This window comes from Schistocerca piceifrons, chromosome 4 (assembly GCF_021461385.2).
Source record: "Schistocerca piceifrons isolate TAMUIC-IGC-003096 chromosome 4, iqSchPice1.1, whole genome shotgun sequence".
Lineage (NCBI taxonomy): Eukaryota > Metazoa > Arthropoda > Insecta > Orthoptera > Acrididae > Schistocerca > Schistocerca piceifrons.
This window is the reverse complement of record NC_060141.1, coordinates 158,114,296-158,128,191: the sequence shown is the minus strand read 5'-3', so window position 1 is coordinate 158,128,191 and position 13,896 is coordinate 158,114,296. Positions and strand designations below refer to the sequence as shown.

The window sequence follows — 13,896 nt, the reverse complement described above, 5'->3', positions numbered from 1 at the left end:
AGTCAGCTTTAAATATCTGGGTAAAAATATAAGCATAAAAAGTGAAAAAAGCAATTAAAATCTGCATTGAGAAAATGAGAGTGTACATGAAAATGAGAAATCTGTATATTAAAAATGTCTTCCTGAAGATATTAAATTAAGGCGTAATGCAGTTGTAAAACTAGAAGTCCCCTGAGTCAGAGAGGTTGCTTTTATCTGGATGCAGAATGGCATTGAAGAGTTAGAGAAGAAAGAAGAACCTTGCAAAAAATATTAACTCCAGTCGAGAACAAAAATGACAGTTTGAGGCCAAGTATGGAAATACACTTGTTCTTCCCTAAAATAACATATGAGATTGGTGCAACACATGCTACACTCCATGGACATATAGAGAGAATGAAGAAAGATTAACAAAGGAGATCCACACGTTCATCTACATGATGTAAACAAAGGGAATGAATGGGAAGGCAAGACAAAAAAGGACTTAGAAAAAATGCAGATTGCACAGGACACACAGAAAAACAGAAAAAACTGGAGCAAAGTGGTCAGATGAGGTGAAAACACCTCATTCTGAGAAAACGAAAGTTTTTGTAGAAGGATGAAGGAAGAAAGAAATAGTTATCTTGATGTGGTCCTAAGTTAGCTTGAAACAAAATAAATAAGAAAAAAGAATGCAGAAATGTTAATAGAAATTACTTACTGAACATCTTCATTCTTATAAATGAGTCCTACTATTGTATACATAAATCTTTTAGAATATACACCTGGACAGATTACGAAGGTAATCCAAAGACGGCACTATAAAATCGGAACAAGACTGATACTTAGGTTGAAATAGTATCACCAGAAGAGAGATGGCATTTTACTGACTTAATGATTTTTATGATCTCTTTGACAGTTGATTGGAAAACTGATGTTGCTGGTAGAGCATGCATTGTTTGTCTAAGTGAATGAAATGGATTTGCTTTCATTTTGTTTCCCTGTGTTTTGAATTGCTGTCAGCAAGAATTCGTTGAGTGTAGTGGGCAATGATTTAAGGAAACTGCATATCGTTTGCCTTTCCAGGTTTATTTTTTTATTCCTAATAAAATACCAAGCTGGCCTTGTTTTTGTCATGAAATTTTGTCTTTTTGATGACACAGTGAATAATTTTGCAGTACTGCCTGTAGGACATTTTTAACCTTGATTAGTTAGTCACTGGCATTGGATAAAGCTCTCTCTTCTTGACAAAAGGTACTTTGAACCCCCTTTTTCTTGGCTTCTACTGCAATTTTCCCTGTCCCATAGTAAAGAATTCATAATGCTGTAAGAATATTTTTAGGAAAGAATTAATTGTTGCATCTATTGTGTGCCCTTCATCATATTCTTTCTATTTTTCATCCTGTAAATTCTCTGAGTAGTGTGTACCATTTACGATTATGTAAAATGTTACCTTCCCATTCTTAATTCAATCTGGTTGATGGCATTATTGCTGCAATTTGACCATCATGATCTGATAAACCATTCATATGAGGCCCACATGTATTTCATGAAAAACAGTTGGATTTAGAAATAAATTATCAATTGCTGTTGTAGCATGGTCTCCTATCTTTGTTGGAAATGTTTCTGTGGGGATCAAACCAAAGCTTTACACCATTTACCGATGTTGCTGTTATCATCATGTTAGTCATTTGACCAGAATTCTGTCTTCTTCCCATTTCACTTCACTTATCCCTTCTGAATCTTTGTCCTGTTCATTCTCTCTTCAGATTCTTAGGTTTCCCTTACGTCATTGTCTCCTAACATTCCACACTCTGATTCATACCTTATGCGATCTCTTCCTGATAACTTCATAGGCTGTACTCACCCAGAGATCAAAGTGAGGAGCTAGTAGAATTCTTCAGAATTTGTTGCTCATTCTTCCACCATTAGAGGCAGTTTGAATTTTAATTCAAAATCTAGGCAGTGGCTAAGGTTGAACCTAGGACCTTTGGATTGGTTGTTAAAGATGCTACCCTTAATGGATAGCCTTAAGCCCTGTGTCTATAAAGTAAGTCCCATAACTTGTGACCAGAAATTTTGCTGTTGCCAGATTACCATTGTCACAAATTCTGATTATATGACAGATTATTCCTTCTCTGTGAGAAAATGTTGAACTGCTGCTTTCAAAGAACTCAATTTGGGTGGTTATGGTGTAATGCAATTAACTAAAACTAGCTTTGGGTTACATAGTAAGAGTCAGCAACATAAAGATACATTTTTATGTATTTATTTGCATTTCTTTTTTCAGGGACGGTACTACTGATGTTACTAGAACAATTCATTTTGGAACCCCTACTCAGTTTGAAAAGGAATGTTTTACTCGTGTTTTCAAGGGACAGTTTTTCATGGGGACAAGTGTGTTCCCAACTAAAATAAAGGTAATTAAAATGTCAGTAAAATATCAGTTAAAATAATATAATGGTCAGGAGAAAATTCAGTGATCTTTCCACCATGCATAGTCCACAGTGTACTTTTGTAAAGATGTATACTCTTGATTGCTGAGAATTTCAAAATAAACATAATGATTCATGTGCACAGTAACCTGAATGAGTATATCCATTTCATGGTATGGAAAAAAAAGAATTTAAAAAAAATCACAGAACCATTGCCATCCTGAACTAGACCCTTCACACAGTGCAGGTCAAGTGCCACAACATACAATAGTGCATTCATTACATTGCATCATTTGAAACAAGACAAAATTGCCACTCATCAGACCACACTACATGCTCCCAGTCAGCTACATCCTTCTCCTGTGCTGTTTGGCCCATTGAAGATGTTTTGCTTTATGTGCCACTGTGAGCAATGGCCTTTTGCAAAGTACCTAACTCCAAATGTCCATTGCATGCAGTGCCCTTTGAAATGTTCACTCAGAAACTGGTGGACATGTGGCTGTATTTACTGATGGCCAGCAGTTCCTGGCAGATTGGAAATCAATTGTCATGGAAAAGACATGAAACTGGTCCCTGTTGTAAGAGTTTTTTTATGCTCACTTTTCTTACACCATGTGTGACTGTGAGTGGTAACCATTTGTTGTAGGCACATTGGACAGTCCACATTAATATGCCAATAAATTGAACAACTTCATTTGTGTTGTGGTCATGGTCATGTTCAAACACTAATGCTCTATTTTTGCCATTCTGTCATGTGTCCATGTTGAAGCATCTTTCTGCCTTAACCATACAGCTGGCTGGTACACGCATGCATTTAGTTAGCAGCGGAGGGTGACATGACTGCCTGGTATCAATTTTACACCATCTGCAGCACTCCAAAGTGACTTGTGTGTTTTTTTAAGGGGGTGACTCATATTTTGTGTGGTGGGCTTATATCAGTGATTACTGAAGTGGGACATGCTGAGTGGACAACAAAACAGGTGTTGCACTTGTCTTTACATGTATATGATCCAAGAGACAAGAGATATGATGTAGGGGCTGCATAAGAATATTTCAGTAATTTGGAGAGAATATTCCCTTAGTTCACTGAATGATGATAAGCAGTTTAACCATAGTATAAGCAGTTAAACCGTAGTATAAGCAGTTAAACTGTAGTATACAGTGTGGTTCAGATGGTCTATACTGGGTTGGTTGTGTGTGAGGAGGGGTTTATCCCATGGATCTGACTTGCATGTGTGGCATGGGTATTGACAACATAGAAGTGTACAACACCAGAGAACTGTTAGTGGAATATACAAGAGTGACTGTGAAGGGTTTTTTAGACACTGTCAGAGTGACTGAATTGTTGGTGTTGTTAGGCTTGATGCATATTGTGGAGCCATCAGAGAGGTGGAGGTCATGATCAAGTGAAATGGAAGGGAGAGAAGCTGTTGAGGCTGAAGAGTAGTAAGTACAGTGTTGTGTAGATTGTAGGAGGGAATGGAAGGGAAAAGGGGGAGGGGAGGGGAGGAAGGGCTGTTGATATCAACTGCATCAAGACTGTATGCAGGCAGAATCAGCATTGACGAGTGAAAACGAATGCCAGACCAGAATTCGAGCCAGGGACCTCCCGCTACTAGGCAGTTGTGTTAACCAATGCGTCACATGAATGCAGCTAAATGCAATGTTTATCACAATTGCACAGACTGTCTTGGCACATTTCTCATCCGACCCACATTTCCACCTAGCGTCACCTATCCACAGTCCCTATCAATGTCCTTCATGCTCATTAATTTGAGATTCGCACAGGAGGTAGACATAATTGTGCATCTGCTCCGAAGCTAGTGGATTCATTGCCCATCGAGGTGAATCAATTATATTAAAGTGTGGTGTCTGTTCTTTTGGACACAACAGTAGATATGGTACATTGCTTGTGTAGGTCAGCTGTCATTTGTCTTGCAGATCCAAAGGGTACTCTGGTCAATGTTTGATACACAGTATATTCTGGATTGGAAATGGTAGAATGTGGAATTCAGGTACCTGTCTGTGCTGGCGAGATGTATTAACACAGTGTGCTCAGTTGTCCCATCTCATGATCTATACTGTTAAGTAAGCACAAAGGAACCACACGATTCTTCTCGATTTTTGTCAGAAATTGTATGTTGGGATTCTGTTGAAGCATGGCAATGGCTTCTCTTCATATGTTACTGCGAAGAGGTGTGATAATTGGGATGACTGTTGAAACTCATAATACTTCTGTGAGTCTCCTGATAAAATTTACATTAACACTTTTAGTGGAGTTTTTAAAACTGCATTTTTGTAAAACTTTAATTTTCTTCATGTACATACATATTCCACAAGCCATCATACAGTGCATAACAGAAGGTACTCCATACCATTACTAGTCAATTTCCTTTCCTGTTCCACTCTCACATAGTGCAAGGGAAAAATGACTGTCCTTATGCCTCTGTATGAGTCCTAATTTCATATATCTTTGTGGTCCTTACACGAAATATATATTGGAAACGGTAGAATCATTCTGCAGTCAGCTTCAAATGCTGGTTCTCTAAATTTTCTCATTAGTGTTCCTTGAAAAGAACATCACCTTTTTGTCCAGGCAATCCCTTTTCAATTCCTGAAGCATCTCCAGAAGATGTTTGAACCTATTGGTAACAGAGCTAGCAGCCCACCTCTGAATTGCTTCATTGTCTTCTTTTAATCTAATCTGGTGCAGATCCCAAACATTCAAGCAGTACTCAAGAATATGTCTCACTAGTGTCCTGTAATGCAGTCTCCTTTACAGATGAACCACACTTTCCCAAAATTCTCCCAATAAACTGAAGTCAGCCATTCATGTTCCCTACCAGAATCCTCACATACAAATTACATTTCATAACTCTGTGCAATGTTATGCTCAAATATTTAGACAATTAGATTGTGTCAAGCGGGACACTACTAATGCTGTGCCCAAAGGGTTTGTATCCTACTCATTCACATTAACTTATATTTTTCTGCATTTAGAGCTAGCTGCCATTCACCAGACAAACTAGAACTTTTGTCTTAGACATCTCTTATCCTCTTACAGTCACATAATGATGACACCTTCCCATACATCGCAGCATTATCAGCAAATAACCAAAGAATTGCAGATTGCTGATCACCCTCTCTGGCAGTCCTTTCACATTTCCCTGTGGCAGTGCCTGATGATACCCTTGTCTCTGATGGACAATTACTGCCGAGGAAAGCACATGACATACTGGGTTCTATTAATTAAGAAGTCTTTGAGGCACTCATATATCGGGGAACCTATTCCATATGCTCGTACCCTCATCAAGTCTGCAGTGGGGCACAGTGACAAATGCTTTTCAGTAATACAGGATATGGAATCTGCTTGTTGCTATTCAGCCATAATTCACTGTATATCGTAAGAAAAAGGCAAGCTGAGTTTCACTTGAGTGATGCTTTCTGAAACTGTGATGATTCTTGGTCACAAGCTTCTCGGTCATAAGGAAATGTTTTACATTGGAACTCTGAACATGTTCAAGAATTCTACAGCAAACAAATTTAAATGACTTGTCTTTTTCCAGACATTTGGGACTTGATGTTGGGCAAGAGATTCACTATAAAAGCAAGCTAAGTAAGGGCCAATACTGTAGAGTACTCTTTGTGAAACCAAATTCGGATTTCAGCTGGACCTGGCGATTTGTTTTCAAGTGTTTCAGTTGTTTGACTATGGCAGGGATGCTTATTATTATGTCATGTGTATGGGAGTCTACTTGATGGTCAAATGACAAGTATGTTTGTGAGGGTATCCTGCATGAGTGATTTCTTAAACACAAAGTTTAAAACTTCGTCCTTGTTTTTCTACCTTCAACTGCCCCAACAGACTGGTCAACGAATGACTGGATGGAAGCCTTAGATTCTCTTAGTGATCTTACATAGGACCAGAATTTTCTCGGGTTCTCAGCTAGATCTCGTGTTAAGGTATGAGGTGGTAGTAATTCTATGCTTCTTGCATAGATCTTTTCACAAATGCACTAAACTTTGCATGTAGTCAGTTGTGTGTTCTCTTTTGGCCTGTGATTTACAGTCTGTGTAGACTTTTCGCATGATTCCTCCGTGCCTATCTTACTGCAACTAAGTAATGTCAGTTCATTGTCTGAGTGAGTGCTCGCAACTGATTACCTGCTCTTTCTTGCAGAAACTCCCTCCTAGCCTTCTTGACTGATTTATTAACTTTTGCCACCATATTCACTATGTCACGATCACTAATCCCCGCCTGTATACTGACACTGTCGATAAGGTATGGCCTGTTTGTAGCTACAAGATCATTGCATGTGAGCTACTGAATTAGCTGCTTAAGACTGTTTTCAGAAAAGTGTTCAGAAGTATTTTGCAAGACTGTCTTTGTGTACACCCTCCAATGAATCCACAGATGTCCCAGTCTACATTTGGTAGGTTAAAGTAGTCTGCAACTAGTATTGCATGATCTCAGTATTTATGTAATACTGACTGTAGACTTTTATTGAGTGACTGTAACTGTCACAGTGGAATTGGGTTGCCAGTAAAAACATCCAACAATCAACATAGTTTCGCCTAGGCGTGTTATACAAGACCCAATAACATCACTGTCACACTCAAATTTGACCTCAATAGTGACAATATTTTTGTCGATTGCATTGAACACTTCCCTCTCCTGTGGCATCTAATCTGCCTTTCCAATATATACATTCCATGACTCCCTAGATATTTCAGAGCTTTTCTACTTCAGTTTCAGCCAGCTCTTGGTCCCAAGAGTAATGTAAGCTTGAGAACTTTCCTGGAGTGCAGTAAACTCAGGAACTTTGTTACAAATACTTCAGCAATTTACTGATAAAATTTTGACATTCAGTCTCTTTACTCTGAGTGCGGTCTCATTTTGCTACCTGCTTATTAACTAGCGAGTGTTCATTAGAGCAACTCAAACTACCACCTAACAAGAAGCAGCCCATTTGCACTCCATAAGTAGTCTACTCCCTGTGTAGCTGCTTCATTTGCCTAGCGCATCCCTGACCTGTCTAAGGAGTCCAACAAATCCCCACCCAATAATGCAGGTCCATAAATCTGCAGCCAAGACTGTCAGAGTCGACAGTGTCTTTGGTTGAGGCCCTCCACTCGGTTCCAGATAAAGGATCCCAACCAACTCTGGGAACACTTTGAGTATGGCATGACAGTGTTACATTGCAATAATAGAGACAGTCAAAGAAATATTTATGTCGATTAAGTATGTGAACTTGTACATGAACCTCATCCTCCCTGTCCAGTCATGACACAAGCACGTAATTGTGTTACATGCTTCCACTCATAATGTGACAACTGTAAGAATTATTTTGAAGTGTTAGCATACCACAAGACACACCCAAGAAAGTGCATGCAAAAGTAGCTGTAACCTGTGTTTTTCATACTAGATCATTACGTGGCCATACAATATAAGCAACCTTTGGTAAATCTAAACCAGTTTGACACTGATGAAGTTGATTTGTGCTAATAGCAATATTTATTTCACTCTTTAGGGAAACTGCTTGGATACATTAGCGAGAAAATATCTGTGGGATGTTGGATTAGACTATTTACATGGAACAGGTCACGGTATTGGGTCATTTCTCAATGTTCATGAGGGACCTATGGGCATCTCTTGGCGAATTTATCCTGAAGATCCAGGCTTGCAAGAGGGAATGTTTCTATCGAATGGTAAGTAGCTTGGGTACCTCTTGCCTCTTACTTATTGATGTATATTTTGCTGCCTCTCCAGCAATAAAAAACTATGCTACGTCATGTTACATTAGTTTTAAGTAATGAGGGAAAAGTTTGAAATGAAATGATGTTGTTGCAATAATTTCCAGGGCCTTATTGTGTCACATCACAGATAAAAATTACAAGTGAACTAAAAAGTATTTTGGCGTTGAAGAGTACTGCTGCAACAAACTAAAGCATTTCTTAATCCATAAGGATAACAAAAGTTCAAAGACCATGTAAACACAAGTATATGGTATGGTGTTCCTGTGAAAGGAAAAATGGCAACAGCATATGCCATATCCATTGTCAGCATGGTCCCCTGTAAAAAGATGTTACTTTCCTGGTTGGCCCTTGTGGGAGAAAGGGTGAGGGGGTGGCAGAAGAGACAGTGACGACTAGAGGGACTAGCAGACCTCGTCGATGATATAATACGGGGAAGTCCAATGTCCAGTAGTGCTGAGGGCTCATTGAAGCAAAATTTTCACAATAACTGCATGACTAGCAGAGTGGGTGTCCAACTGGATGTCATCTTCGGTGATGACTCTGGGCACAGTGGGATCAGACAGCCTGCCAAACTCAGCACTTAATCAGTCAGAAAATAGCATTGGCAAAGTAGCCTGTAGATAAAGTAACTGTAAGGACTTCTTGGCATAAAGTGGACAAGGCCAGAGTTGTTATGTGGTGTTGGGCTGTTGAGGATGCTGATGTTGTTACTCAGTCCTCACTCATAGTACTATTGTTTGTGAGGGCTGTAATTTGGTGAGTCCATTACTGTTTGGTAAAAATTTCCATCTCTCTTAGTTGCTTGATATACTGCTCATCATCTTTGTTACTAGATATCACAAGTGTTCTGTATAGAATCTGAATCAGCGGTAATTGGTATTGGGGACTCCGAATCTTGTCTCATTTTGAAAGGGTGGTCACAGTATCCAAGACTATCTATTATGGATTAACTTTGCTGGGCTTTTCGTGTCCACCAGGGTAGTGTAGAGTTAACGAACCTTTGAAAATCAGCAGGCTGAAGGTATTTGAAGACAAACTTGTCAGGGGGATATTTGCAGCTGCCATTTTGACAAATAGTTAAAGCAACACTAAGTCTCCTGTGGCTTATGTCAATAGCTCCGGTTCCTGTTTGGGGTAGCTAGCGCTCTGGCAGTATTTCAGCATTATCTCAAACAGATTACAGGGAAAATTCCAGTCTACCTAGACAATTAATTTTCACGTTATATTAAAAGCAGAAACCTCTTGTTTCATTTGAAACATTACAGACAAATGGGTTACAACTGAAATTGAAAAGTACCTTTTACTTCAGCTGCTAGTAACATCTTAGACCAGGCATTTCAAACTTGGTCGCACCGCCCAGGGGTGTTGCAGCTTTGCAGTAGTTTCATAAAAATAATAATTTAGTTTATTTGCTTTCAGAACCAGATGTGCACCAGTAGTGATATCTAATTGGCTGACAAGCAGGTGTTGTTACTATGATAGTGTGGTGGATGGCAGTCCAATTGTACTATATGATCCATTTGTTTTTATTGCGTAACAATCAGTTTGAAGATTAGTTTCATTGTATGCAGGTAGTTTTTAATAATTGTCACTTGTCTTCTGTGATTTGTGTTTCTCTGTCAGCATGAACAAGTTTTTCAATTTAAGTACAAAATATGTTTTTCAAATGTATTGTGCAGTTCTAATGACAGGAATAGATAAAAATGCTGGAAGTATGATGACAGCTACTTGAATTTGGCTTTTAGATGTACTACTGTTTGAAATGAGAAATGTGTGGTGTCACCGCCAGACACCACACTTACTAGGTGGTTACCTTTAAATCGGCCGCGGTCCGTTAGTATACGTCGGACCCGCATGTCGCCACGATCAGTGATTGCAGACCGAGCGCCGCCACGTGGCAGGTCTAGAGAGACTTCCTAGCACTCGCCCCAGTTGTACAACCGACTTTGCTAGCGATGGTTCACTGCCTACTTACGTTCTCATTTGCCGAGACGATAGTTTAGCATAGCCTTCAGCTACGTCATTTGCTACGACCTAGCAAGGCGCCATTATCTGTTACTATTGATATTGTGAATCATGTTCTGTCAAGAGCGACGTTCATCATTAATGGATTAAAGTTAAGTATTCCACCAGCTACGTCCGTTTTTCTGAATTCTAATTTCCTTGTCCTGTTCCAGACCTCACGCCAGCCTGTGTGAGCTAAAACGCGTGCATTTCGGCCTCCTCTAGTAACACGGTGTTGGCTCTCTTGCCAACCACAACAAAATGACCGCAGTGTGTCATTTGTATCAAAGTCTGCTTTCTGATAACATGAAACTACATTTGGAATCAAATCATGGTAGTTTGACAAACAGATTGTGAGACTGCTTTTCCCACAACTTAAAACAACTTTCAGTAAACAACCTATAATTCCCACAAAGGCTGTGTTTTCATCTTATAAAATTGTTTACCATGTAACAAAGCACCAGAAACCTCACACCATACCAAAAAACCTTATTTTACCAGCTTCTATGGAAATGGTATTTACTAGATAACTGAGTCAAATGCTGAACTACTAGCAAATGTGCCTTTATCAAACAACACTGTTAGTCATCAAATACTCAATATGGCTGATGCCATTAATGGATCAGATGGTTGAAACTGCAGACAACTAAAACGATTCCCGACTAATTTGTTAAATGCTGTTCATACATAACTACAGATTTCATGAAGACCTTCTTTGCTGCAGGAAGATAACTCTTGGAACAAAAGCAAAAACTTTGAAATACTACACTCTTTTATGAAAGGAAAAACATGAATTGGAAATTTGTGTTTACATGTGGGTCATAGTATAGCTGGCCGTTATGTCAGACTACCAGTTATCAAAGTTGTAAACATCATTAAGATTCTGCCACTTGAGTTGAGATATTTGCTATGAATGGATGTTGATAAGCAGGTTGAACATATTTCCTTAATGTATGACAATAACTCTCACTGACTTTCACATGATAGTGTCTCGAAAAGAGTGTATGAACTCAGGAATGAACTTTAGTGGTACTTTGTTAATGAGAAACATTCAAAGTTCTAAGAAGTTCAGAGACAGTGATTGTTTGGAGTATGCCATACCTTTGTGACATCGTTGAAAAACTTAATTCATTGAATGCATTCATTCAATGTAATGAAACCAACAGTCTGCTACTGTCGGGCAAGATTTCAGCCTTCAGAAAGAAACTAATATTGTGAAAGAAAAAGCTGGATGATAAGGGTACACATTACATTTACCATGCATGCCCTTCTCACAGTTTTAGAAAACACTGACTTTCAGTTGAGTGAAGAAGTTAACTCTGTGTTCATGAATCATTTAAGTAAACCCAGTGATTCCTTCCCGAAGTACTTTCCAGAAGAAGTTGATCAACACAACTATACCAAAGGATTTTTTCAGTACAAAACTTTTATCAAGACTTGCCGCTGAAGGACAAGAACAATTTATCAATATTTTTTCAGACTCCACATTGAAATTGAAGTAAGTTTGTATCACTACTAGAGTTTTGGAGCTTGAAAAGGAATATCCATTTGATAGTTTGTAACATCCTAGTTATTTGAGATAGATTTGTCAGCATTGTTAGTCAACAACACAAAATAGAGATCATGAGTGGATGAGGAGAAACAGATGCGAGTTGCAGTTTCCAATCTTGTTCAGATATTAGAATAACTGATGGGGAAGAACCAAGCTCATCCTTACCACTGATTTTGTAGCAAGAATAAGATGTAATAACATTAAAAGTTGATTAAAATGTGTTATGTCAATAGTTAAAAAAGAAATAACTAGTCTTTTCGCTTTTTTAACCTAAGTTTATTTCCCCCGCACTTGGGAGTATGCTGTCAAGTGCAAAAGGAGCCACAGCTGTTTATAGTTAGGTCAAGGGAGCTGTTAACTCAAAAAGTTTGAAAACCTCTTTCCGAAAGAAAAGTGACATATTACCCATGGACACCCATCTCTCTACGATGAAAATTTTTCATTGTGTTGCAATCAGAAAGAACTGCAGGTGTAGACTCATATACCATTATGTAAAGTTACTTAAGAATGCAGTAACAGTAACCACACCTGTAAACGGATTGTACTGAAAAGAGATGCCATTTTCATGGTCCCAGAAATGAAGGGATTAAAGTGACAATTGTTGCAATCATCTTACCTCTTCCATATTGTACCAAAAAAGCCATCAGTAGTCCCTATGGCTGTTTTATAATTTGATAGTGGGGTAGTACGGTCCAGTAAAGAGGCAGACAGTTTGGAGCCCCCAACTATGTTTGCCTCAAAGAGGCTGACCAGAGCTCTTTGCTGATCCACTATTATTAATGTGATTGGATACATGACCAGTTTATATTGTGCTTCAGTTTTGAACGAACTGTTAACCTGAAGGTCATCTGCACCAAAACCCATCAGTGGAGTGGCACTGTGAGAAAGTGTAATTTTCTGAATTGATGAGTCACTGATGCTCTTGTAATTACTAAGAACTTAATTGAATGGCTTTGAATACACAAGGTGATAAACAGATGGTTTGTCTTGTCACAGTGTCTTCCCTAATGTTGATGACTTTGTACAGCCTCGTTTACGTGTTTTCTGTTCTTGTTAGGACATACTTACTTGAGACGGCCCAGCCTGCCACACTTTGCACAACGTACATTATGAGTCCAATATTCACTTATTCTGTGTGTGACAAGTGATGTGCACAGAATTCTGCCCTTGATTTGAAATGTGAAACCTTTTGAAAGGAGGAGGATTGGGTTTAATGTCCCATCGATATTGAGGAAGCCTTTTGAAGAGAACCTGCCATGCAGTTACGTTGGCACACAGTTTTAATTTGGGCTACATATCAGGAGTTATTCATTTCACAATATGCTTTTTAAATAACTTCATGCATGTGAACTTGTTCCAGAATGTCATTTAGCTGAAGACTGAGAAGCGTTAGTACTTCTCAGCAAACTTATTTATTTGGAGGTACACAACATAAAACTATGTCTAATCATAATGTCTTCACGTGATATGACACATCCCGGTTTTTATCAAACAAATTTTGCATTTTTTGCTGTGGCCTGTGGTCTTTACTTGAAATCTTGTGACTTAGCTTTGTTCTTGAAGGTTTCATAGATGTCAATATTGTGCAGTTATCTTCTGCAGGCCTGTAGTCTCAGCTTTGCAGTTAAGGAGAAAATGGAATCAGGTGTCATAAATGAAAAACCTGGCTGTCCATTTCAACAGTACCCTGGATTTACTTAAGGTTCTTGCTCCATAATTATCAACTTCATGCACACTGCAGTGTAAGCTATAATATTGTGCCCACCATAACATCACTACAGTTTACATAATAAACCTGAATTTTAAATTTATCTACCAACACTGAGCTATAAATTTTCAAAAGGTAAGGACCTTTTATAAATATGTAAATTTCCAAGCGAAGTGTTTCATCAGGTTATGGATCAGTTCATATTAATGAATAGTTTAGATGGCTTTTCGGCATTTACACAAGTGTGGTCATTGTTGAAGTAAATGAAGTATTATCTACAGTTAAATTGCTCCACAATCTATTATTTTTAGGTCTCCACATATCACAAACATTGTTGCCTCCCCTCCCCCCGGGGGACTTCTCACTCTTTGGCGGGTTCATGCTTGGCTACCATGGGGCCCCAGCCTTTGCAGCATTTTTTCCCTTCCATGCTGCATGCCTATCCTCTTGCTATTCTTTTTTCCCCCTCTTGGGGAGCATGT

The 13,896-nt window shown here is 38.7% G+C and overlaps 1 protein-coding gene across 5 annotated transcripts in view; it reads left to right on the top strand.

Annotated features, from left to right (window-relative positions):
* LOC124794679 (xaa-Pro aminopeptidase 1) overlaps positions 1 to 13,896 on the top strand; it is a 142,475-nt gene that overhangs the window by 112,748 nt on the left and 15,831 nt on the right. For all 5 annotated transcript variants that reach the window (XM_047258220.1, XM_047258218.1, XM_047258221.1 and 2 more), the window contains exons 10-11: positions 2,249 to 2,378; positions 7,925 to 8,102. In XM_047258220.1, the coding sequence (XP_047114176.1) occupies positions 2,249 to 2,378; positions 7,925 to 8,102 (308 nt within the window). The remainder of the gene's footprint in view (positions 1 to 2,248; positions 2,379 to 7,924; positions 8,103 to 13,896) is intronic.